Source organism: Beta vulgaris, chromosome 9, assembly GCF_026745355.1.
Source record: "Beta vulgaris subsp. vulgaris cultivar EL10 chromosome 9, EL10.2, whole genome shotgun sequence".
Classification (NCBI taxonomy): domain Eukaryota; kingdom Viridiplantae; phylum Streptophyta; class Magnoliopsida; order Caryophyllales; family Amaranthaceae; genus Beta; species Beta vulgaris.
The window spans coordinates 4,486,692-4,514,375 of NC_079210.1; the positions used below are offsets into that span (position 1 = coordinate 4,486,692).

General features: G+C 37.1%; 4 protein-coding genes across 4 annotated transcripts; 2 read left to right on the plus strand and 2 right to left on the minus strand.

Annotated features, from left to right (window-relative positions):
• Nucleotides 1-4,435: 4,435 nt before the first annotated feature.
• On the minus strand, nt 4,436-5,698 carry LOC125493824 (uncharacterized mitochondrial protein AtMg00810-like). Its single transcript, XM_048637350.1, has one exon. The coding sequence runs from the start codon at nt 5,696-5,698 to the stop codon at nt 4,436-4,438; it is 1,263 nt and encodes a 420-aa protein (XP_048493307.1).
• Nucleotides 5,699-9,738: 4,040 nt separating this feature from the next.
• Nucleotides 9,739-11,133, plus strand: LOC104883265 (stemmadenine O-acetyltransferase). Its single transcript, XM_010667753.2, has one exon. It carries the CDS (start codon nt 9,739-9,741, stop codon nt 11,131-11,133), a length of 1,395 nt encoding a protein of 464 aa, XP_010666055.2.
• A 1,480-nt stretch (nt 11,134-12,613) lies between these two features.
• LOC104883255 (2-methylpropanoate--CoA ligase CCL4) lies at nt 12,614-14,688 on the minus strand. The gene has a single exon (XM_010667746.2). It carries the CDS (start codon nt 14,620-14,622, stop codon nt 12,847-12,849), a length of 1,776 nt encoding a protein of 591 aa, XP_010666048.2. The 5' UTR covers nt 14,623-14,688; the 3' UTR covers nt 12,614-12,846.
• A 2,500-nt stretch (nt 14,689-17,188) lies between these two features.
• Nucleotides 17,189-18,904, plus strand: LOC104883267 (stemmadenine O-acetyltransferase). Its single transcript, XM_010667756.4, has one exon. It carries the CDS (start codon nt 17,265-17,267, stop codon nt 18,636-18,638), a length of 1,374 nt encoding a protein of 457 aa, XP_010666058.3. The 5' UTR covers nt 17,189-17,264; the 3' UTR covers nt 18,639-18,904.
• Nucleotides 18,905-27,684: the final 8,780 nt, after the last annotated feature.

The window sequence follows — 27,684 nt, forward strand, 5'->3', positions numbered from 1 at the left end:
CAGAAACCGCAGCAATACGTTCAAATATTGCTGCGGTTTTAAACCGCAGCAATATTATTAATACATATTGCTGCGCGCCCAAAACCGCAGCAATAGGGCACTTTTTAACCGTAGCAAGTAGCATTTATTCTACTAGTGCTATTGGGCCTTAAATTCTTTATTATTCTATTTGTCGTAGCCCCCTAAACTCCCTCCAATTCTTTCATTATGTCGCTCCCTCTCTCTCCTCCCATTTCATCTCCTTAACTCACAGAAAGCGCTGGAAGGGCTTCTCTCTCACCCCCATCTCGTTTCTCTCTCACCCCCATCTCGTTTCTCTCTCCTCCTCGTTCCTCACATCATCGACTTCAATTTGTTCCTTCTCCGTTCGTCGACCTTCCTTCTCCGTTCGTCGTTCTCTGTTGTTCCTCGTCGTTCCTCGTCCGACTCTTCGTTCCTCGTCGGCATTCCTTCTCCGTTCGTCATTCTCTGTTGTTCCTCGTCGTTCCTCATCTGGCTCTTCGTTCCTTGTCCGTCGTTCCTCGTCCGTCTGTTGGTCGAACTCCGCTTAAGCAACACAACAACAACAACAAGCACGACAACAACAACTTCAGATTAATAATTTTAGGTTTTTTTTTCATTTTCGTTTTTTTTCATTTTTTGTTCAGTTTCAAATTAGTTTATTTTTTAGGGTTATTTTTTTTCATTTTCGTCAATGTTCAGATTTGATTATTTTTAGATCTATAATTTTTGGGTTATTTTTTTTCATTTTTTGTTCATTTTTGTTAATTTCTGTTTTTATTTTCGTTCCCTTTTTTTTTTCTATTTCCGTTCAATTTTTTTTTTAATTTCAGCACTAAGATTTTTGGAATAATCATTGGGTTTCTTAATAAAAATCATAGCTGTATACATAATCATACAGGTCTACAAGTCTAATGCTTTTACAATGGTTTATATAACTTACAAGCAATATTATTGGAGCATGAGCAAAAGCATACAAAAATCATGATCTTTTAAATATTTACCGAGCTTGAGTTATTCCTTAATGCAAGCCCTGGATAAATGTACCATTAATGGATGTTAATTTGATTGTCGAATGGAATCCTATCAAAACTTCAAGCGCATCTCAACCATCTCGCCTTCTAAAGTTTTTTTTTTTTAATTTTTTCATGGGTCGAAAGGGCTACGTTTTTGTGGCAAAAACGCAGCCCTTTGTACAATGAAGGGTTGCGTTTATTGTTAAAAACGCAGCCCTTCCTTGTGAAGGGCTGTGTTTGAAAAGCGCAACCCTACTTAAAAAGTGAAGGGCTGCTATGGAAAGGGCTGCTGTCAAAATGTGCAGCCCTAAGGGCCTTTTTTAGCGCAGCCTTTCATTATTTTTTCACTAATGCTAGCATTTGGAATATTTATACCTTTTGAAGAGCCTTATTTGTCTTTAGAATAGCTAGAAGTGTCTCTAAAGAGCTAGTAATAAACCTAATAAAGTGTCCTAAATTGCAATCTTGTTTAGTCTTTTCGTCAACCTTAACCTTTGAACACATTTGAAAAGAATTGATCTTGAAAAATTGCTCTTTATTCTTTGATTGTGAACCATTTCTTCATTATTGAACTTGGACGAAATCGTGAAAAGTGCTTTAGTTTTTGATATCTTATTATCGTGTATCTCTTACTTTCTCTTGCATGTTTCCCTTCTTTACTTAATTGCTTGACGACAAGCAATCGTCAAGCTTGGTGGAAATTTGATGAGTGAGAATTTAGTCTCACTGATCATATGCATATTTTGGCAAGTTTTGCATGACAATTTTGAATTCAAATGCGCTTTTTCCCTTTAAATTCCTTATTTTCATTCTCTAGCGATGCATACTACGTAGATGGGATTTCATGGTTCCTTCCCCCTCCCCTTTGATCACTAACACTATTGTTTAGTGTGGTTTTATTTGATGAGAAAAGAGCAAACGAGATAGGAACAGACGCTCCTTGTAAAATAGGAGTGGGCGCTCCTCCAGGCTCTTTTAAATGGCAGAATGATGCAGGGACTTGGAGCGAAGAGGGAGCTACCGAGGAGCTGGAGCTCCTAGTATGTGGAACAAGGGAGCGGGCGCTCTCAAGAAAAAGGACGGAGCGGGAGCTCCTTTACGTGCTGAAGATGGCAGAAGGGTTCAGAAAGTTGGAGCTACCAAGGAGTCCCCATTGAGCAAGCGCTCCTTAGGCGCATTTGACAAGGAGCCGGCGCTCCCCGGTAACATAGAGCGGGCATTCCGTATTTGCTGGGAAGCCACCCTGTTGGCAGTAGGGATGGAGCGACCCAGGAGCTTTCCATGAGCACTCGCTCCATTGCCTTACTGTGTTAGGTGAGGGAGCTCCTTGTTAATTTCTCGACATTTCTTCTTTAAACGCTATTGTTAGTCCCGTTTTTGTAATAATATAAATACTTTTTTCACTTAATGACGTATTAACTTTTATTCAAATCATTTTTAAGAGTTTTTAACTTAATCTAGTGAGAGAAAGTGAAGTTCTAGAGAGAGAAAGTAAATTTTCATGGTTTTGTAGCTTGGATTATGACAAGAATTGTGGTTTTTATGCAAGATCTTCATTTCGTCTTCATGGTTTAAGTAATATCTCCTCTGCTCTGTACTTTTAATACTTTTATCATTTTATTTTTTAAAATTTTGTTTAATTAGTTTAATACATGTTTAGATTTTAGTTTTTAAAACTTAATCTTGTGTTAGATCTTGTGCTGATTGTTTAGTTTTTCATTTTTGATTTTTTGTTTCTTCTATTTGTATTACTATGATGACTATGATGATTAGTGATTAGTTAATTAGTTGGGGGTTGGGGTGAAAACCCAACCATGGTTGATTTGTTTGTTTGAATAAGAAGTTAGGGGTTTGATTGGGCTTTGTTAATTAATAAATAGCATGATTATTATCTACTTGCATTCTAATTGGTTACTTGGATAATGTTTGTTGATGGATGCCTTAGTCAAATTGAGAGAGGAGATTAAGGTTAACGTTTATGTTATTTTCTTGCTTAATTTCTCATGAAAGTTAGATTTGAGTGAGGGTTTGGTAAATTGGCATTGTGCTTATCTCCTTGGTTGTATATTTGAGACCATGAGAGTGGCTTAGTTATGCGACTTATGTAGTTTTATGCACCCTTGAGAGAGGGATTAGAACTAGTTAAGAGTCAATAATCTCAATTTGTTGCTTTATTATTTCCTCTATACTTCGCGCTTCTTATTTCCTAAATCATGATTGGATTGTGTTTGTCCCCTTCTCCTAATGTTTTTATCAATCAATTTTTTTTCTAATCACTTAGCCTCTTCTTAAGATCTTAGTTAATTTAGTTCTTAGTTTAGCAAACCAAACATCTTGCTAAATTATTGACTTAGGCACTAAGCTTGCAACAATTAGCAACATTAGTGTTCTTCTTGCTATTCCCTGCGGATTTCGAACCTTACTTATCACTTTACCTAGGTTTGGGATTTAGTGAGGTTTTGTTTGACTTTTGGAGATTAGTAACGACCTAATTTTTCCTTTTTCACACACCTTATCCTATTATCAGATTCTTCTAACTTGGTTAGTATTTTGGAGGGCACTGTTTCATCCAGCTGTTGATAATATCTCGACAATCAACAAAATCAAAGAAACTATAAAACACCATGAGTGGTGTTTGGTTATACAAGGTTCCTCGTACTTAGACTGCTGGTGCACACATGATTACAAAGAAATATCTTTCCACCTGAGTCTCCTTTAGTACTACTTTCTAATTTTTTTTTAATTCATCGAGTCAAAAAAAAAAATATTATAACCATCCCTTTTCAATCAAAATTTTAAGAAAAACTATTTTTCTCCACTCTCTCATTTCCATTATCTCAATTTTCTCTTTCTTAGCCTAATAGTTTTCTATAAAACTGATGACTTGTATAGTCACAACAAGAATTTCAGCATTGCAGAGAAAGTTTTAGGTGCACAGAAATATAGATAGAATTTTCTATTTCATTCATGAAAAGCTCAAAAAGAAGCTGTCACCTTATTACATACTATATAAGACAAAAGTACTGAAAAAGGAATCAAGGCAACGGTACAATCAGAGAATAATCAGTGCCAGGTAGCCTTTTACAGAAGGTGAGTCATCAGCTTAGTACATAAGGATAAATTACTGTAGAGCCCTTAATACTCCCCCTCAAGTTGGTGAGTGTAGCTTGGTGAAGCTCCCAACTTGGCAAGATGATGGAGATGATGTTTGACAGGAAGAGCTTTTGTCATGATGTCAGCTATTTGGTCAGTTGATGGGACATGGACAGTGTTGATTTTTCCATATTTAATCTGATCCCTGACATAGTGGCAGTCTAATTCAACATGCTTAGTCTTTTCATGTAGCACAGGATTAGCTGCAACTGATAGAGCAGCCTTGTTGTCATAGTGAAGCATAGTAGGTGGCAGAGTCCTGATACCTAGATCCTTGAGAAGAGCTGAAAGCCAAGTGACTTCACATGTTGTGAGGGCATAGCCCTATATTCAGCCTCAGCAGAAGATCTTGCTACCACAGTCTGTTTCTTGGTCTTCCAAGAGACTGGAGAGATCCCAAAGAAGATGTAGTAGCCAGTGGTTGACCTCCTAGTGATTGGACAACTAGCCCAATCACTGTCACAATAAGCCTTTAGCTCTGCAGCAGTAGATGTGGCTAAGAGAATACCTTGCCTGGGGTTGCCATCTATGTATCTTAACAATCTCTTGGCTGCCTGCATGTGAACTGTAGTAGGGTGTTGCATGAATTGAGCTAAAAGTTGCACTGTGAAGCAGATGTCAGGCCTAGTGATTGTTAGGTAAATCAATTTCCCTAGCAGCCTCTGATAAGGTGTAGGATTAGGAAGAGCATTCCCCTTGTCTGCTGTAAGTTTGAGATGAGAATCCAGGGGAAGTTGGAGAGGTTTACAATGAAGTAGGCCATGTTCCTTAAGGATGTCAGTGCAGTATTTATGCTGAGAGAGGAAAAATCCAGCAGCAGACCTATGTATTTCCAAGCCAAGAAAGTAGCTAACAGGGCCAAGGTCTTTCATTTTGAAGGTTTGTGAGAGGAGGTTTTGAATTTCAGTGAGATGAGGGAGAGATGACCCACAGAGGAGCAAGTCATCAACATAGATGAGAATCAATGTGATGTGAGTGTGAGAATGGTTAAGAAAGAGGCTGTAATCAGCTTTGGACTGGTGGAACCCAAGTTGTAAGAGAGTGTGAGAGAGTTTAGAGAACCATTGCCTTGGAGCTTGCTTGAGGCCATAAAGAGCCTTTTTTAGCTTGCACACTTGTGTGTTTTGGGAAGTAGGCTTGTTGAAGGGAAGTGTATCAGGGTTTATCCTGCTGCCAAAGGTGGTATAGCCTTTAGGAAGAGTCATATAGACTGTTTCAGATAATTCCCCATGTAAAAAGGCATTACTCACATCCATTTGTACTGTGTGCCAGTGTTGCATTGCTGCTACTGCTAGTAAGGTTCTCACTGTTGTCATTTTGGCAACAGGGGCAAAGGTCTCTAAATAATCAACACCATATTGTTGTTTGCAACCAAGAATTACCAATCTAGCTTTGTACCTCTCAATGGTACCATCAGGGTAGAATTTAGTCCTGTACAACCATTTAGAGCCTATGGCTGTTTTGTGGGCAGGAAGAGAAGTAACTTCCCATGTGTCATTGTGTTCTAAGGCATCCAGTTCATTGTTCATTGCCTGAATCCAGTGAGTATGTTGCACAGCTTCTTTAAAGGATGTCGGATCAGCAGTGGTGGTTAATGAGGCTTGAAAGCAATGAAATGAGGGTGCAGTATAGGTGTCAGCCAAGTTGGAGATGTGAGTGGTGGTATTTAATTTGTAGTTATGTCATAATCTTGATGCCAGAGAGGTGGGGCTTGGGTTCTGGTGGACTTTCTGAGAGGAGCAGCAGGTGTTTGTGTGGGAGAGGAAGTAGTGTTTGTAGGAGGGGTGAGAGGGGAATTTGGGTTATTTGTGAAGTGTGGTTGAGTTGTCCTGGGAGAAGGAGGTGGGGTGTGTGTAGGGGTAGGGTTTGCATCAGGGTACATCATGAGATAGTCATCAAAGGTGGAGGGAGGTTGCTGATGCACATCAGTAGATGGAATAGGTTGCATATAGGAGGTGTGAGATTTTTTGTGAAATGGGAAAATGCTCTCATGAAATCTGACATCTCTAGAGACAAAAGTCTGCATAGTGAGAAGATTCAACAATCTGTAACCTTTTTGGAGTGAAGGGTAGCCTAGGAAAACACAAGGCACACCTCTAATAGAAAATTTGTCAGTAGGGAAAGTAGGATTTGATGCAAAAGCAAGACAACCAAGCACTTTCAGATGAGCATAAGTAGGAGGTTTTTGAAAGAGGAGTTCAAATGGAGTCTTGTTGGTAAGAGTGGGAACAGGGAGTCTGTTGATTACATGTACAGCTGCCAGAACATAGTCACCCCAATATTGCAAGGGTAGGCCAGATAGAAACCTAAATGCCTTAGCAATTTCTAACACATGTCTATGTTTGCGCGCAACTCTAGCATTTTGTTGAGGTCTCTTGACACAAGAGGTTTGATGAATGATGCCATGAGTGGCAAAAAATTGTTTGCAAGGAGCATCATTAAATTCTAGGGCATTGTCAGATCTCAAGTGTTTGATCTGTGTCTGAAAATGTGTTTTGACATAGTTTAAAAAAGTTTCCAAAGTTTGGAGAGAGTCAGACTTATATTGAAGCAAATACACCCAGGTGTGTCTGGTGTTATCATCCACAATGGTCATGAAGTATCTGTATTTGCCCTTAGAGCAGACCCTATAAGGTCCCCAAATATCCATATGGATAAGATCAAAAGGTGCAGATGCATGAGATTTGCTGAGAGAGAAAGGAAGTTTTGTGAATTTAGACATGGGGCAGGTTATGCACACTTTGGTATGTTGTTTCAAGTAAGGTTGGACACAGGGAATATGTTGCAGTTTAGAAAGAGAAGAATGTCCTAACCTATGATGCCAAAGGTCAAGATCACTGGTTAAGGTAGAAGACTCAGGTTGGTCTGGGTTGCTGTTGATGACATTCATGCTTACAGAAGGTGCATTATTAACAGAAAGATGATTAACAAGGTAGTACAACCCTTGTTTGGCCTCTCCTACTCCTCTAACTTCTTTGGTGTTGTTATCAATAATGACACAGTAGGTGGGATAGAAGTTCACTTGACAATTGTTGTCAGTGAGAAGTCTTTGAACTGACAGCAAGTTGTGTTTAAAGTGAGGAACACAGAACACATCATTTAATATGAGACCAGTCTCTAGATACACAACACCAGTATGAGACACAACAGCAGTTGCACCAGTAGGTAAGTTAATTTTAGAAGAGCTGAGATCAATGGTAGGATGACTCAGATTGCACAGGTGAGGTGTCATGTGATCTGAGGCACCAGTGTCTATGATCCAGCTTTCATTGCTCCCTACAGCATTGTAACATGTTATCATTCCTGAGAAATGGTTGTCAAGCTCATCATCAGTCTCAGATTCTTTACCAGGTGAAAGAAGTTTAGGCATTATTTGTGCAAGCTGTTGGGGAGTGAACAATGCTCCTAAGGTGTCTTGTGAGGTTTGTGGGCTGCTAGTGTTAGCCACAGCAGCCAGTTTAGGGTTATTATATCTGGGATTAGGTGTCCATTTTGAGCTGGAAGATGGTTGAAATGGTTTTGGCTTAGAGAATGTGGAGGTAGAGAGTGTGTTTTGGTAAGGGTTGTGTTTAGGGTGAGTTTTTGGATAGCCAATCACAGACCAACACCTATCTCCTCTATGACCTCTTTTTCCACACACATGACAGGTTTGGGACCTATCCATTGTCTTGCTATACATAGCTGTGGCATCATTATCAGTTTTACTGAGGTGCAAAACCTCTCTCTGAGCTTCCTCTTGCTGCAAAGCAGCTGTTGCAGTTTCAACTGAGGGCAATGGGTCTAATAAAAGCAATTGACTCCTTTGAGGGTTATACACATCATCAATGCCATTTAAAAACTGGAAACGTTTAGCTTCTTCGTTCCCTTTGCTGTTCAATCACAGACAACATCATTTGAACCTCTTCACTAGGATTCTGAATGACAGGCAAAGCATTCATAACATCCAATTCTTCCCAAATAGCTCTCATGGCTGTATAATGTTCATTAATAGGCATGGAGTTTTGTTTAATCTCATACAACTCTCTATTTAACCTATATTTTCTTGAACCATTGGTTAAAGAGAAACGTTTTTCTAGGTTTACCCATATTTCCCTAGAAGAAGTCATGTACATAACAGATTTTTTGATAGAAGGAGAAACATTTTGAGTGATCCAAGCAATTACCATATTACTGCAGGCATCCCATAGTTCTGCTTTGGTCTCATCATCAGTGGATCTTGTGACTGTGCCTTTCACAAATCCAAGTTTACGTTTTGAAGAAAGACTAATTTCCATTTGTCTGCTCCAAGCTCTGTAATCAGCAGATCCTTGCAACTTGTCCACCTGGACTGTGTTTGCACCATCAGAAGGATGAAGAAATAAAGGGTTCAACATATCTTGAAAGGTGATTCTTCCCCCAGTTGCTGCCATTTTTGGAGAAACAACAGAGGTTTTGAAGGAAGAACAGATAGAAGGAGAGCAGGGAGAAAGATGAAGGAGAAGGAAGGAAAAAAGAGGTTTTTAGACTTTTGTAGGGAAGAAAAAGATAAGATGATTTGAAGCTTTCTCACTGCAATGGGAGCTCTGATACCATGATGACTTGTATAGTCACAGCAAGAATTTCAGCATTGCAGAGAAAGTTTTAGGTGCACAGAAATATAGAGAGAAGTTTCTATTTCATTCATGAAAAGCTCAAAAAGAAGCTGTCACCTTATTACATACTATATAGGACAAAAGTACTGAAAAAGGAATCAAGGCAACGGTACAATCAGAGAATAATCAGTGCCAGGTAGCCTTTTACAGAAGGTGAGTCATCAGCTTAGTACATAAGGATAAATTATTGTAGAGCCCTTAATAAAAACCAAACAAAGAAAAATCGTTAATAATTTGCGTTTTTCATACGAAAACATTTTTCATGAAAACCCAGTTCTTCACCATACCAAACAAATCCGTGTATCTTTTTTTTTCCTTTTTGGGACGAACTCTAAGTACTGCTATATGAACTGAATCACCGCAATATTCCGAAGTATATATAATACTCGTATCAACTAAACTCAAATCTCCCAGACTAGTTACATTGTTTCTATTGGACTTAAGCTGAACATCTTTGTCTATTATTATCTTTACTATAATATTTCAACAAATTTTAAAAAGACATCATAACTTGAATCTATATAATCCCATAAAATAAAAAACTTTTTAGCTATATGACAAAACTTTCTAATATATTAATGAAAATATATATGATCAAAAGTTAAGGAACATAAATGTATATGGCTTTGTAATAGTGAGTCAATAACTAAATATATAATATTCTGTGACAGATCAAGTAGGAGAGCATTTGAATATTTTTTTTCTTGTAAATGTTTTAAGTAGATTTCTTTTGCTTAGAAGACTTGTTTAAATGAAGTTGAAGTACATACTAATTAATGCAGTAAATAGTTTATTTGGAAGATCATAATTGAGCTTAAAGGCTGTTATCATATAAAAATATAACCGATCATGCATCCCACCCATGGTTTTCCTACATATTTCGCTCAAATCCTGGCTTATACTTTTAGTTCAACAAAAAAGTTTTCATAGATCTCAAAATGGCCGTTACAACGATCAACATCAAGGTGATGTCCGAAGAAATTATCAAACCATCCAACCCAACTCCAAAGAACCTTCGTTTACTTCAAACATCATTATTCGATCATGTAAACTCCCCCACCCTTATGCCTCTTGTCTTCTTTTACCCCAAAAACATCACTACAAATATTGATACAAATGAAATCTTGAATCGTCTCAAAAGATCACTTTCCAACACATTATCGGTGTTCTATCCACTTGCAGGACGCGTTCATGATGATGCTAACTACTTCAATTGCAATGATGAGGGCGTTCCTTATGTTCATGTCGAGGTTGATAAGCCATTAGACATTGTCATTCGTGACATTGATGTATCTCAGCTCGACAAATTGTTACCCTTCTATGGTCAGGAAGGGTTTACAAAGTTGTTGTTAGCCATCAAAATCAATGTTTTTACGTGTGGTGGACTTGCCATTGGGGTTAGGATGAGCCATGCCATTTCTGATGCCTTTTCATTAGTGATGTTTGTCAAAACTTGGGCTTCGATGGCCAATGGTGACAGCCTTCACACAAATTTGGGTTCCGTGCTCCCTTCTTTTGAGATGTGGAAGCTATTTCCACCATCATTGTCGTTGAATATGTATGCCAACCAAAATACTGATCTCATAAAGGATAAACCAATAACCAAGTGGTTTTTATTTGGCGAAGCCAAGCTAGAAGATCTTAGGTCAAAACTTCTCTCCAACACGAACATGAATGATATTGATCCTCATTCTAAACTCCCCTTGTGTTCCTTAAGCATGGTTTTATCAGCTTTCCTTTGGTGTAGAGTCAAAGTAGCTTGTCATAATTTTGTTAATGATGTACCCCATCAAACCTTCCATGCAGTTAATTTACGCTCTAGAATAAGTCCATCTAGTGGAAGATTGTACTATTTTGGTAACACTTTTGTCAACGCCATAGCCAAGCTAGGTGTGGTGTCAAAGAATGATGCTAACAGGACTCGGGACGAGTCTTTGATGCGTAACTTCTTGGAGCAGATGAATGAATCCATTGCAAAAATATTAAGTAATGATGGATTTATAAGGGAGATAAAAGAGGGTTCAAAGGACCTGAGATTTGTGATGGAACACTTTGAAAGGGAAAGTAGAGGAGAAATAATATCACTAGGGTTTAGCAGTCTACGAAGTTTGCCAGTATATGAAGCTGATTTTGGTTGGGGGAAGCCAGTTTGGGTAACCTCAGCTACCTTAATGTACAAGAATTTGGTCATTTTGATTCCTGCTGGTCCATCAAGCAAGGACATTGTAGCTTATATCAATTTAAGCGCCAAAGATATGGCCAAACTCGAAAGTGATACAGAATTCACTTCATTTGTGTCAAAGATGATACCCCGTATCAATAGCAAGTTGTAAGGTTCCAATAGGTATCATTCATGTTTTAATTTTTGTAAGGTTTTTAACTCTTAGTCCCCTGAAATAAGGAAACCTTTTTGCTTGTTTAGCTTTACAAATTATTTTTCATGTTGTAGTAGTTCAAGTATTTATGTTGTGCCTTAGTGGTTTTAATAATGTCTGAATTATGCTACTATTGTTATCTTTAGTATAATGAGATTGTTTGATAAGTAGCAAAAAGATGGATTTAAGTTAATATTTCCACATTTAGTAGTTTGAGTAATTGAATTAATTAGCTTCAAACTAGAATAAAAAACAACAATGAAATTTATTCATTGAAAGCGATATGTGTAAACAATTAAAAATGATATGGAGTATATGAACAAATTTTTTATTTTTTGAATGGTACACGGAGTAAATTTGGAAATCTTTCTCTCAATAAAATGGGATATATGAACACCCGAAAAATTAGGAAAGTGGAAATTTCAATAATCATTAACACAGGTCATGAATTTACAATATATATTCGGGTTTAAATGCTCCGATCCATTTTCATTTTTGCACTATTCACATACTCAATGTTGATCATTTATTCTATATAAGTTAAAACCTAATGTTATGTGAGAGAGAGTTTCCTTCACAAGACTAAAGATGTTCAACCCTAAAAGCATATGGAATTAAAGGGAGTAGCCCATTTGTCTTATAAAGGGAACTCATCTCTCTTATTTTATCAATATGGGACACTCATATACATCATAGCTTCAACAATCCGGCTCACATGTGAGGTCCCCTTTCCAATTGGCTCACAATAAATTTGCGGTCCTAACTATGGGCCTGCCTCTGGTACCATGTGAAATATGGGTTTGTTCCGCACTTATCATAAGAAGAGAGAGTACAGTTCACAAACTACGAAGGTTCCATCTTAAAATCATATCACAATAAAACATTAGGCAAACGGAATTTTTGTATCTACTTTGCAATTTGGGAAATTTGTAACATGTATGCTCCAATTTGAGGGGAAGGGATATTAGGATTATTTTGTGAATACGCATTTAGATATATTGGGATATTTGTAAGTGTGTTATGTGTTGTCGGCTCAGTGCTATGTTAGGCTTATATATGTAGTCTGTTGATATTGAATACAAGCAAGGAAAAAAGATATCCTCAAACTTACTTGTCATGTTGGCATAAAATTTGTTGTTGTGTTTCGACGTAATATATCAGTTTTTCAATTAAATTTTTAGCATTTGATAATTAGAAATATTATTAATGGTCAACGTTGTGTACATTGGTGAATATACAAGTCAAACTGAAACATCTCTTTAAAAAGAACGGAGTATAAGTACCACATAACCTCCCACTTCTCTCTACTTTGTTAAACAATGTGCAAAGCGACGAAGGAAGTATTCTACTCTATCTAGGAGTCTGTAGTGGCTAAGAAAGTTTAAGTACATTACAGGGCATAATATACGCTTCTAGTTATGATGACACGGGAGAAAAATTAAAAAAATTCATCGTTATGAATTATGATATGCGTTGTACCTTCGAGTTCAACGATATAATTCCAAACAGAGAAATTGGACGATGTTGAACATTTAATTTCATACATATATATGCCTTGAGCAGTAGGAAATTTGACTGAAAAAAATAAGGATGCGGTACCTCTATTATTCAAACCTTTATATCTTTCCATTTGAGCATATGCTAAATGACTTTAATCACAGGAAAATAAATCTACAGACGACTTGATTTTGCTGGACCCATGATCATTGCTCTCGCTATTTCTCTTAGCACCAATTTCTTAATCTTTCCTGTTGCTGTCTTGGGGAGGTCATCCTTAAAAATGACCTTCTTGGGAACCATGTAATGAGGCAATCTGTCCCTACAGAAGTCAATTATCTCTTTCTCAGTCGGCCGTACCTTAACTTCTGTATTGAAGCACACGAATGCGCATGGGGTTTCGCCCCAAAACTCATGTGGCTGTGCCACCACCGCGGCCTCATTAACCCCCGGAAAAGTATACAGCACTGACTCCACCTCTACACTACTAATATTCTCACCCCCACTTATAATTATATCTTTCGATCTATCTTTGATCATTATATATCCATCTGCGTGCATCACTCCAAGATCTCCAGTCCTAAACCACCCATCATCTCCCATACAATTCAACGTCGCTTGAGGGTTCTTGAAGTAGCCAAGCATTATACAACTCCCTCGCTGCACAATCTCCCCATTAGTTTTTCCATCTCGACTCACAGGTTTATTGGTTGTTGGATCTACTACATCAACAGCGGTCATCGCAAGGGTGCGAACCCCTTGACGAGCTCTCAGTTGCGCTCTCTCATTCGCAGGCAGACCGTTCCATTTGGGCTTCCATGCGCATGAAACAGTCACCCCACCAGTCTCGGTTAGTCCATAACCATGACTAACAACAAATCCAAGTGCTTCAGCTCGAAGGATTACAGATGCTGGCGGGGGTGACCCAGCTGTTAGGACGTGCACCGGATGGTCCAGGATTTGAGTAGCCGCAGTATTAGATTTATCAGTGAGCATGTTAAGGACCACAGGTGCAGCGCACAAGTGAGTCACTTGGTAGCGACGTATGAGATCATGAATTTTAGCACCGTCGAATTGTCGTAGGCAAATATTTGTTGCACCCACAGCTGCCATACCCCAGGTGAAGGCCCATCCATTAACATGGAACATTGATAGTACCCACAAGTAAACTGCCTGCTTCGGTACCGACCAGTCCATTACAGCGTCGAGGGCAGAGATATAGGTCCCTCGATGGCAATGGACCACACCTTTGGGTGAAGATGTTGTTCCTGATGTATAGTTGAGGACAATTGGGTCCCACTCGCTTTCAGGTGCGATCCACTTGAACATAGGATCTCCTCCCTTAAGAAGGTCTTCATAGCTACCCCAGAATTCACCAGGTGTTGGTGAGTTATCATCGTTGTCCGAAATGAGGATAAGAAGAGGATGGGGATGTTCTGAGGGGAGAAGAGAGACGGCTTCAAGAACTAGGGAGCAAAGTTCGTGATAGACAAACACAAGTTTTGATTCACTGTGATGTAGAAGTGTCGAGATTGTTATTGAATTGAGACGAGTGTTGATGTTATTGAGTATGGCTCCGGCCATAGGGACCGCGAAGTGAAGCTCATAAGCCGCGGGTACATTGGGAGCCACCACCGAAACCACTTGTTTTCTTTTAATTCCGATGGTAGTGATGGCGGAGGCGGCTTGGAGGCATCGATGGCGAGTTTCGGACCAGGTGTAGGTGGTGGTGTTGTAGATGATAGAGGGGCAGTCACCGTAGACAAGAGCTGTTCTCTCCAAGAAGCTTAAAGGGGTGAGAGGGGTGGAGTTTGCCCTTGTGGGTTTTAACTCATCCATGTTATTTGGAAAAAAGTTTTGGGACTGTGGCTTGTAATTTTTTCTTCTAATGTTAGGGAAACAACGACTATTTGTTGGTGGCTTCTCAACTTTCAATACATGGATCACCATTGGAGCTCCATATGAAAGGGGTGCTTTTTTTTATAGAAATAATTAAATAAATTAAGAAATCACAAGTTGAATTTGTTTATCATCTTATTTACTTCTTTCATTTCAATTCAGTTTTAAGGCTTTGAAAATCACGAATCCCTAGACATTTTTTGAGAGGGGAGAGATAGAGAAAGAAAATAAAAGGGTCTCATTTGATAGAAGAGAAATAGAGAGAAGTTAGTACCCAAAATAAAAGTGTTACAACTAAATTGAAACTTGATAAAATAGAAAGTATCACAATTGAATTGAAACTTGATAAAATAGAAAGTGTCACAAATAAATTGAAAGTTTCTAAAATAAAAAGTGTCAGAAATAAATTGAAACGGAAAAAGTATATAAATTCGCACTAGGGTGGTAAATAAACTATATGTTGTAGTTTACTAATGCTTGAGGAATGCTTAGCTAAATTCCTCCTATATGTGATTTTTTGTAAACAAATGATGGCACGTTTGCAAATAAAGGGAAAATAATTTTTTTTTTTAAAAAAAAGAATAAATCATATTTCTATTGTGTTTCTTGAACAGTTATGTTGTATAATACATGTCAATTGTCATATACAAAACTCTAAATGTTACATAATAAGAGTAAATGATAAATGGTGTATAAAAATTATGAATATTATGTAACAAATTGTTAAATGATATGAGCAATTTTATGTTATTCTTCACTCTTCGAAAAGAAGTGGGCAATGATAGCATTCAACACTAACCATTGACTTGGATGATGATCTCAATCCAGAGGACAATTATTACTGGCCACAACACAGGGATGATCCATGCGACAAATTGGGCCCCTTTAGGAAAACAATGTTTATCAATTTTTTAGAATTATATGTTAGAGATATATTAGGATACTAAAGATATGATAAATATCTTTAGGATATATTAGTAGTTAGGATATTAATTATATTAGGGGAATATTATCTTATGATTTATTTCAAATAAGTATTAAGAATAATATATCTTCTGGAGGTGGGTTTTTTTCGGGCAGGAGTTTCTATGTACTCCTATATATATATTGTAGTCATCGTTCATTATTGAGCACACCTTAATACAATCATATTGTTTCTCTTCTCATAAACTTGTCATGGTATCAAGAGCCAATTGAGATAGATCTTGGGTCAAAACTCTAAATATTGTTCTCTCCTGGCGGTGGGTTAGAATTTTAAGCCCACCGGCCGGATATATTCTCATAAAGTTGAGATTTTTTTCCTACTGATGGATAGGGTTTCATGAGGTTTTATTTTATCCCACCACCGTTGCGATCAAACATAAAATTGAAAAACAGACGATTCAAAGAGAGGTCTTGAATCGCGGGCGGGAAACAGAAGAAAAGTGATAGAAAGAGAACGATGATTCCGTGGATTGATATATATGTGATAAGAGGTTCGAAAAGAATGGCGTCCCTCGTATACTTAACGGGTTCGAAAAGAATGGCGTTCCCGTTTTGCTGAAATATTTGGTGAGATCGAAAAGAAATGACGTTCTCATCAAGAAAAAAAAAATCGTAGGTTCGAAAAGAAATACGTCCCTGTTTGACTGGCGAGTGATGTATTTGAAAAGATTGACGTTTTCATCATCAAGACAAAGAAAATTACGGGTTCGAGAAGAATGGCGTTCCTGATTTATTGAATTATTTGGTGAGTTCGAAAAGAATTGGCGTTCTCATCAAGAAGAAAAAAAATTTGGTGGGTTCGAAAAGAATGGCGTTCCCAACAATATATCTATTTAATTTGATTTGCCTTAATTTTTTTGTTTGTCCAATCGCAACGTTCGTATGACTGTCGTTGCGATCGCGGGAGGGTGTTAAAAATATATTAGGATACTAAAGATATGATAAATATCTTTAGGATATATTAGTAGTTAGGATATTAATTATATTAGGGAAATTATTATCTTCTGGAGGTGGTGTTCGGGTAGGAGTTTCTATGTACTCCTATATATATTGTAGTTATCGTTCATTATTGAACACACCTTAATACAATCATATTGTTTCTCTTCTCATAAAGTCGTCAATATATTTATATAGACAATTTTTTTTTGAGAAGATACATATACAACAATTTGAGGAAGGGAAAAAATTAATCAAAAGACAAAAAAAGTCAAGATTATAAATTCGCATTAATAAAAAGATTTAGATTTCAAACATCATAATGATTTGCTCATTGCGTGTAGTCATGTGGATCGTGGTCAACGCTAATTACTTAAGATTTTAGATATAATTTTTAATTTTTAATGATACCATCTTAACAGTTGACTCATTAATTGTATGAATGAATTAATTGTCTTATTCAGTTAATTGCAGTTATATATCCGCGTTAGATCATGTTACTTGTTTTTTTAGAAGAGACTTTATTTTTCTTTAGCATTAAACGACGACTTTGATTGTACTATTCGAATATTAAGTTTCCTTGTCAGCTAGATAACGTTTATAATGTCCTTTTATATATATATAGAATCAATAGACATCTTGTAGTTTACTAATGCACTCAACAATGACTTGTAGTTTACGATTATTATTGCCATGATTGTATCCTTGACTCTTGAGTAGATCTCAAAGTTAGTTTCCTAACATAAAGCTTTTACAGTTCTTGAATTGGTATCATGTCCTTGAGCAAGATGAACATCAAACACATCACTCAAGATTTTATCAAACCCAACAACCCAACTCCTAATCATCTTCGTCTTCTACGAGCCTCTTTGTTTGATCATGTAAACACTCCCGTCCTTATGCCCCTTATCTTCTTTTACTCCCGAACTTATACTACCAACATCGGTACTAATCAAGTCTTGGATCGACTCAAAGGATCCCTTCCGACGACGTTATCGATATTCTATCCACTTGCAGGGCGCGTTCATAATGCTAAGCAAATCGATTGCAACGATGAGGGCGTGCCCTATGTACAAGCAGTGGTGGACTGCCCATTAATGGATATTGTCTACAAGGCAGAAATGTCTCAACTCGACAAACTTGTACCCATCTATGGCAAAGAAGGGTATACGAGCTTGTTGTTAGCCATCCAAGTAAATGTTTTTGCTTGTGGTGCACTTGCAATTGGGGTGAAGATGAGCCATGCTATTTCTGATGCGTTCTCATTTTTTATGTTCATGAAGACATGGGCATCTATTGCAAACGGCAACCACGATACAGTGCGTTTGAATCGCCCTTACTTCGAGATTTCGAAGTTATTTCCACCCCCATCGCCTCAAATAGTAAATAACGTGGAGGAAGACTCTAACCAAAATCCTGATCTTATACAGACGAGACCAGTGAGCAAATGGTTTTTGTTTAGTGAAACCAAGTTAGATGCAATTAGAACAAAACTATTTTCTTACACCAACAGTAATAGTCTTCCTTCCCGGCCCATGGTTTTATCGGCTTTCATTTGGAGCAGAATCAAGGTAGCTTGTCATAATAGTGTTAACATCATCCCTAATGAAGTGTACCATGCTGTTAATTTACGTCCTCGAGTGAATACACCAGATGAGAATTCTTACTACTTTGGTAACTTGGTCGTAAATGCCATAGTAAACTCGTCTCTGGTGCTAAATGATGATAATAACAACTCCATGAACGAGTCTCGATGGTTGTACAACTTCTTAGCACTAACAAAAGAGTCCATCGAGAAAATTATGAGTGATGGGTTTATTAAAGAGATTCTAGAAGGTAAGGAGGACTTGAGGTTCATGATGGAACACTTCGAAAGAGAAAGCAAGGGCGAGATAATCTCACTTGGTTTGAGCAATCTACGAAGTTTGCCAGTATATGAGGCTGATTTCGGGTGGGGGAAGCCGATATGGGTGACCAGTGCAACTTTAGTTTTCAAAGATTTGATCATTTTAATCCCTGCTGGTCCGTCAAGTAACGATATAGTTGCTTATATTAACTTGAGTAGCGACGACATGGCTAAACTCGAGAATGATGCAAGGTTCATTGAGCTTACGTCGAAAGCAACTCAAGTTCACAGCAAGATTTAATGATTGAGAATTTTGTCATGTTCTTAGATGTCTAATTTGTTGGAATAATACATCAATATATTTCTTGATGAAAATTCTAAACCAAATTATTGACTCTAGTTTGACAGAAATGAATTGGGGTACATGCGGAAGTTTTGATGGACCCTTCATAATATAATAAATTGCATTTTATTGATTACATCGAGAAGAATTGTACAACTACATTTGTGAAAGTCTATATCTCTCACTTATCTGTTGTGACTCTAAGTCAATGTTATTTTGATGATGATAAACACTTTGTGCTATAACATGTATGTATGTAAGAGTGATCTAAGAAAGCTATCAAGATTTGAAGTTCATGAAAGATTGAAGACTTTGAAGAAATGAATAATCAAGATGGTGTTTCAAGTTTAGTTACTATATGCAAAATGTAATATGTTAGAATTATATGGTATATTGTGTGCCAAGTATAGAAATATGAAATTAGGATGATTATTATTTTCTTAGAGAAGGGTATAAATAATCATGTTAATTTTATATGTCTATCTTAAAAGAAAATTGTAATTCAGAATTTAGAAAGTAGTTTGATAAAGTTTTGGAAAAACTGATTTATGAAAAGATTTTATAAAAAACCGAATTTAAAGTGTTTTTGAAAAAAACGAATTTAATAAAAATTGAGATAAAATAGTTTTATAAAAATAAGATTTTCATAAACTATTTTGATAAAAAGGATTTCAAAACAAACGAGGAATATGAGATAAAAAGGAAATCAAATTGGTTATCAAGATTATGGATAAACATTGATGATTTAAAGAAAACTTATCTTTTTAGAAATAAGGATAAAGTTTGCTTTCTAAAAAGAAAAGGTTTTATCCCTTAATCTTAGGAGATAAGGATAACGATGAAAAGGATAAATTTTGTTTTCTAAAAAGAAAAGGTTTTATCCCTTAATCTTAGGAGTGAAAGATAAGCATCACTTAGAGAAGGATTTTCGTACACTCCATAAGCTATAAAAGGGATTATAACTCATTCTCATAACTCAAGTTTTCAGAGAGAAAAAATTGGAAATATTAAGAGCTGAAAACAGTTTCCTAAGACACAAAGTATAGCACTGTTCGAGTCGGTTTAAGTAACTATTCAATGATTGTAATTGTCCTCGAAATTGCTTGAATAAGAAGCACATTGTTGAGGATCATTTTTCTTTCTGTAATCGTACAATCATAGAGAGTGTCAACACTTAGATTTAAGTATTGGGGGTCACTACTAGGGGTAGTAGTGAGGGAAATTCTTATTGTATCAAGAGGTTGATATTTTAGGATTCAAAGAAATAAAAGAGTTTTTGTTTCTTGTGGACGTAGATCTCAGAGGTGAGATTGAACCACGTTATATCTTGAGTTTGAGTATTGATTTAATATAGTTTTAGTTTTAATTTTCGCCAAAAACTCAAAACAGAAATTCACGAGCGTTTCACACAGTGTCTGGCACTGTGCCATAACCTAAGTTTTGCGAAAATCGATTAGATTTCGTCACTCAATTCAATCCCCCCCCCCTTTCTTGAGTGTCGCCTTGTGTTCCAACATTATCTCTTTAGTAGAACTCTTATTCCTACCCTTCTAAATATTTTGTCGGAGCTTTCTTAATTGGCTTACCTTAAAACTCATGTACGGATGTTCTTATGATGGATTTCTCATAAAAAAAAGCCACCGTAAAAAATTAATGTGAGCGGCACATTTCATCACATCATCCACACATTATGCTGACTACACCGCGTGGTTTAAGGAAGTTGAAGATATTTTGACTTTTTATTTTAGGCAAGTTATGAAATAATTCCAAACTTAAATGTATTAAAATCTTTTCTCTATATACTGTATTCAGTATATGATCCACTAACTTATATTGTTACTTATACTACAATAAAAAAATACATGACATTATACTTTTCACTATAAGTTTTTTTCCAAGGTATAAAATAACAAAATGAAATCTTATATTATATAAAATTATGCTTTAAAATTATAATATATGAAAATCATGACATACGAATTGAAATATTACTTTATAAAATATTAGCACATATTATTTAAAGGGTTATGCTATATGCAGCCCTTAAGGTTGCATATAAAACATAAATACGCTACTTAAAATGAAAATAAGTTGTGAATTTATGGAAATTTTTTGCATCAACCGATGTAATAAATGATCAATTAATGCAACTTATTTCCATTTTTAGCTTCTTATATACTGCCCTTAGGGTTTCATATAGCTTTTCCCTTATTTAAAATCCATTATAGTCAAAAACCTCCATTATTAACCGCGAGCAACCTAATTTGGAAGACAATTATATTTATTTTTTCACGGTATAAAATAATAGATTTAAATCTTATTATATACGAAATTATGCTTTACAAATTATAATATATGAAAATCATCACATACAAAATATTACTTTATAAAACATTGGCACATATTATTTAAATTCCATTAATGTCTTCTTCAATCCCAGAACCTCCGTTATTACGACGAGCAACCTAATTTTAAGACGATTAGGGTGTCAACTTAATTTAAAGACATTTATTGTTCATAAAGTTGACTTGCGAAGATTTCTGCACCATGCCATTCAGACGAATTATTGTGAAATTTTCGGTGCCATGGTCGAGTTTTTCGTTCAGTTGCCCGTCATTGCTGGTATTTTCCAAATATGAATGGTGGAAGACAAATTGCCTTTTGTTTTGGTGCATTGGACAGTCCTGTAACTTGTTTTGTTCATAGCCGCTAATTGGATAGTGATATTTTTTTATGGCTATGCCCATAGTGTTGTCTTTTCTATGACCTTATCAAATAAATAGTGTTATTCTGCCATTGTCAAACGCTTAACTCCTATTATATATGTTTGTACTCAGTTTCAAAAAGTATGTCTCTTTGTTCAATTGTGAACCTTACTTGTTTGCTCACATTCATTGCTCGTGGTGGAGATGTCCACATATTGGATAATGACAATCCCATAATTTGTTTTGGTCATAGCCGCTAATTGGATAGTGATAATTTTAATGGTTATGACCGTCTTGTTATCCTGGCATTGCCAAATGCTTAACTCCTATTATATATGTATTTTGCTTTGAAAAATATGTCTCGTGGTTCGTTTGTGAACCTTAATTATTTGGTCAATGGTATTTCATGTGGTGGATATGTCCAAATATTGGATAGTGTCATCCCTGTAACAACCCGGATTTCCCCGACCAGCTTTCAGAAGATTAAGCACAACGGAAGAGGCCTTGGTCGAGCTATTCCGGACTATTACCCTCACACTCACTGAATTACATCGGAGAGTGTGGAACTTAATTCCCAATTCTATTCAATTTAAATTAACTATTACAACAACGCCTTGATTATCAACCTTTATCCTTATAAGTTTCGTTCTATAGAAATTCCGGCATAGTTTCCTTTGAAAATAGGACAATCCTAAAGTAGGAAATAATCTAAACATGTTTATACAATTCTGATAATCTCCAATTCCAAATCTTAATAGCCTCAACGCTATCCCAGAGGAACACCAAAAGAGAACCAGTAGCACTAACAACTCTTTGCACGCGAAAGTTTTGACGGACCCTTCATAGTATAATAAATTGCAATTTATTGATTACATTCATAATAATTGTACAACTATATTTGTGAGAGCCCATATCTCTCACTTATCTCTTTGGTAGAACTCTTGTTTCTGTCCTTCTAAATATTTTGTGGGAGCTCTTTTAATTAGCTGACCTTTCAACTCATGTATATATATATACAACATATTTAAAATTGTTGCATCCTAGTTTCTAAATTTATCTATACTTGTCTAATATCTTTGATTTTTACAAGATGTTTATGGATACTTAATTTTTCTAGACTACACACACTATAATTTTCATTAAACATCTAGATTTTTTTAGTTTAACCTCTAATATAGTTTTTAAAGTATATATTAAAACAAATATTATTTGCAAATCTGATTAGATGAATTTGTCGCAATCTTCTATGTTTTTGTGATTTTAAAGATGAGCACTGCCTACCATCTCTCCCCTACATGAGTCACATTGATAATGTCTTATTGCTCAACAGCTCAGTAGTTATGGCTATAAAATTTATTCAAGGCACTTGTCACGTCTTCTCTATCAGCTATAGTAGGAAAGTTGAGGGCCATCTTGTACAACTTAGGAACCCTATGCTAAACTATATTATGAGACCCCATAAAAAAATTTAAATAACCATGAATCACAATAAAAAAAATTTGAGGAACAAAATTTTAAGCATGAATCATCATCAAATTATCCAATTAATAAATAGAAATCAAAATTTGATAATTAAACAATTCACATAGCCAAAATCTCATAAAATAGTAGTAAAACTAAACAAAATTCCAGACTGTCATAAAAAAAAACTACATAACAAAATTTTCATAATTTAGAAATTACCTTCAACTAGTAAGAGAAGGAATAATATTAATCCATACTCTACCAAGTTGTAGTGCTACTGCCACCAACCATCTCATTTTTCATCCCTCGCATCTGCTCATTTGTGTGATGTCCCAAAAAAGCCCTAGTCACTTCTATTAGAGTAACATTCTATGTAAAGGATAGAATGATCGTTTACTAGTTGTAGGCTTGTATTACAAACATTATATATATTGAATGTCAGGATTAACCTACTCAGGTTAACACAATTATTCTCTACACTTGTACATGGTATCACAGCCTAAGAAAAATTAATTTTTTTTCTCTCCTTCCTCTAACCTACCACCCGCAGTCCCCCATCATGGACGCCCCTAATGCTGCCGCCATATCATCTTCCGCTGCCTCCTCCTCGACGTCGTTGTTTCCACACGTCACCGCCAACTCGACTCACGCGGCGCTAGGACCCGCCGCTGCAGCCCGTTTTACCGGGCCTATTCGAACGTTGTCCTCCGCTACCACACTGTAGGGAGTGGCTGCTAGCGCTGGTTTCTCCATCCCTCTTCCGTCGAGTTCGGGCTCCTTCTTCTCCGCGTCGACTTTCTCGCGGCACACAGCCCCCAACCGAGGGGTTCTCCTTGGTTTCCACCCGCTTTTGCCCAACCGGCGCTGCAGTACACCGCTTCTTCTTCACCTATGGTTGCCCTGACGGTCCTGGCGCCGGTGTTCTCCCTCTCGCAGTTGTCTACCCCTAATCTTACGAATTTGGTAACCATCACTCTTTCTTCCCCTGAGGATTATCTTCTATGAAAAACTCAAATTACTTGCCTTCTGCTATCTCATCAATTACTTGGTCTTGTTGGTGGTACTGTTATTATTCCTCCTGGTACTGTAATTGATGACTCTAGTAATACTGTTCACAATGTGCACTTTTATGAATACCTTCTTATTGATCAACAAGTAAAATCATGGATTTTCGCTATTTTGTCTCGTGATGTTTTTGTTGATGTTCATGATTTGCACACCTCTCTGGATATTTAAAATATATTACAATCTCATTTTATGCATGCAAGTATGGCTCGTTCTATGGAATTAAAGGGACGTTTGTCTCGTATTAAAAAGACAGATTCCGAGTCTATGGATGGTTACTTACGTGAGATCAAGGTGATTGTTGATTCTCTTGCTGCCATTCAGTGTCTTGTGTCGAACCAGGATTTAGTGCAGTATACTCTTTTTGGTCTGGATCGTGATTCTGAATATGATCACATTGTTACTACTTTGCTGCATTATCTGTTCCTTCTTAGTTTTGATGATCTACGGCCTAAGTTGTTCCGTCATGAACAACGTTTGAAAAATTCAAAGGATGGATCTGATTCCTCCTCTCATCATGCCTTACTTGACGTTCAATCTACTGGTTCTGGATCAAGTTCCTCCTTAAAGTCTAATTCCGGAGGGAGGAATAGGGGACGCAACAACAAAAATCGTGGGGGTAATAATAATCGAAATAAAACTAATCGTGGAAATGGTGGTGGTAATGGGGGTAATAATAATTCTCAGCTCGTGGCTCTGGAAACAACAACAACAATGCTAATTGGGGACGCAACAATGGTATGAGTACATATTCTAACTTGTCATCCTATAGTATGCCTTGCCTAGATTATATTACTAATGATTTGTCGTCCGTAGGGAGTAATTCATCAAGTAGCAACGTAAACTCTACCCCTACTTCCGATACTTGTGGTTTATGTTGGTTTTCAGGTCATCAAGATGCCTATTGCCCTCAACAATTCAATTCCAATCTGGTACCTGGATTCGGGAGCTGCATCTCACATGACTCCTTAGGATGGTAAGTTTTCTGCTAAAACTACTTATACTGGGTCTAGCTCTGTGGTTGTTGGTAATGCATGGTGCCTTACTCCCAATTAAAAGTACTGGAATTTTAACCTTAAAAACTGCAAGTCGTCCCCTCCAGTTGTCATCTGTCTGTCACGTTCCTAACTTAAAACATAGTTTATTATCAGTTAACAAATTGTGTCAAGAAAATGATTGTGTTGTGATTTTTGATAAAATTTTTGTTTCTGTTAAGGACCAGACAACGGGGGAGGTTCTGCTTCAGGGATCCAGTAAGCAAGGTGTTTATCGTCTTCAGCCTACTGTTGTCCCTCCTGAGTCTCCAGTTCCTGCTTTTCTAGCCACTAATTTATAAGGAGTCGGGTGACGTTTGGCATGCTCGTCTGGGTCATACCTCTTCTAGAATTTTAGGCTCTTTATTTTCCAATAACTTTATCACATGTACTTCTAAGTTTCATTATGATTGTGTTGGATGTAAGTTAGGAAAGATACATCGTTTACCTTTTGATTCAGTTGAACATGTCTCTCCATATCCATTATATAAAATTCATAGTGATCTTTGGCAATCTCCTGTTTTGTCAAATCAATTATTTCGTTATTATGTTGTATTTGTTGATGATTTCTCACATTATTCATGGATTTATCCTTTACGTCGAAAATCGGATGCTTATTCTCAATTTATTGTTTTTCAAAAGATGGTTGAAAATCTTTTTAATTGCAAGATTAAATTTTTTCAAAGCGATGGAGGTAGGGAATTCGATAATTCTCCTCTTCTGCAACAATTTCGTGATCATGGTATAATTTTTCAAAAATCCTATCCCCATACTCCAACTCAAAACGGTGTTGCAAAACGAAAACATCGTCATATAATTAAAATGGCTCGTACTATGATAATTCATTCTGACTTTCCTACTGAATTTTGGGTTGATGCATCATATACTGCCACCTACATCATAAATAGATTGTCCAGCTAGGTTTTAGGGGGTGTTTCACCTTTTGAAAAATTATTTCATCGTCCCCCTTCCTATCATTTTTTGAAAATGTTTGGTTGTGAATGCTTCCCTTTGTTCCTGAATTCTAAAAATCACAAACTACAACCTAAGCCTAAAACATATGTTTTTATTGGATATACCCTGAATTATAAAGGTTATCGTTGTTTTGACACCTCCACTAACAAAGTCTTTACTAGTATGTCGTCATGTTCTTTTTCATGAACATAAGTTTTCGTATCGTGCTCTTGTTGGTCCTACGTCTCCCGTGCCCCACACCTCTCCTCTGGTCCCGTCTTATGACTGGCATCTCACTAACGTTGCTAGTGAGACTTCCTCGGTTTCTGTGTCTTGGTCCTTGTTGGACCCCACTCGCACACACAGCTTCGCTGCCTCGTCGCACACAGCCCAGCCCGCGCCCTATATTGCGCCCAGCCCCACTCCCTCGTCTGCGTCGCCCACTGTCCAGCCAACGCTTGATGGGATGGCAGGGCCTCTTCCGTCTCCTGCCCAGCACGCTGTCGCACCAGCGAGTGCTGGTCGTCCCTCGCCTACTGCAGTGCGTGGCACACCCCTCCCGTCTACTGGCTGGCCCGCTGGCTCTCCAGCGACTGCTAGTCCAGCTTTGCCTGCTGCCTACGAGGGTAGCCTGCCTCCCCGTGCTGCAGGTCCTTTCCCCCCTCCTATGACACGCCTAGTTCATCTCCATCGCCGTCTCGTCTTGTTTCACCCAACCCACTCGTTCTTACATCGACTACTGTAGTTTTCAACCATCATCCCATGGTTACTCGCTTAAAAGACGGAGTCTCTAAGCCAAAGGTCTTTATGAATTTAAAAACTGATGTTGTCGAGTTTGAACCCACTAATTTTAAACAAGCTTCTAAAGACTCACGTTGGCGTCAAGCTATGTTAGATGAATATTAGGCTTTAATTAATAATGCCACTTGGGAGTTGGTACCTCGCAACTATGATAAGAATTTACTTGGTTATAAGTGGGTTTATCGGATTAAATACAATAATGATGGTACTATGGAGCGTTTCAAAGCCGGGTTTGTCGTTTTTTGAAATCACCAGCAGGCAGGTATTGATTACTTTGAAACCTTTAGTCCTGTTGTTAAGCCTAATACTGTTCTCTTAGTTCTTACTATTGCTGTTTATCTTAAATGGTTTATTCGTCCATTAGATGTCAAAAATGCTTTTCTTCATGGGTTTCTTCATGAAGAGGTTTATATGCGTCAACCTCCGGGTTTTTTTCATCCCTCTAAACCTCATCATATTTATGGTTTGAAACAAGCTCCTAGAGCTTGGTTCTCTCGGTTCAGCAATTTCCTCTTATTTATTGGTTTCAAATGCAGCAATTGTGACACTTCCATGTTCACCCTCAAAATTCGTGGTCATCTTATAATTCTCCAATTATATGTTGATGACATTGTCCTTACTGGTAGTAGCTCTTCCCTTGTTACGAAATTCATCTCTGTTCTTTCTTCTCAGTAGCTATGAAGGATTTAAGGGATCTTATTCATTACTTCTTAGGTGTTCAGGTGGTGCGTACTCCCTCTGGTTTATTTTTGTCTCAACATAAGTATGTATCTGATTTACTTCGTAAATTTCATCTTCATAGTGTTAAACCAGTTACCATTCATGTTGTCTCTAGAGTAACATTGTCTCTGCGGGATCTTATACTTCTTAGGTGTTCAGGTGGTGCGACATTCTTCTTCCATTCTTCTTCTTGCTGTAATTTGTTCTCTATACTCTTACACTTTGAGCAACAAAGGAAGAGATTTGTAAGAATTGTTAACC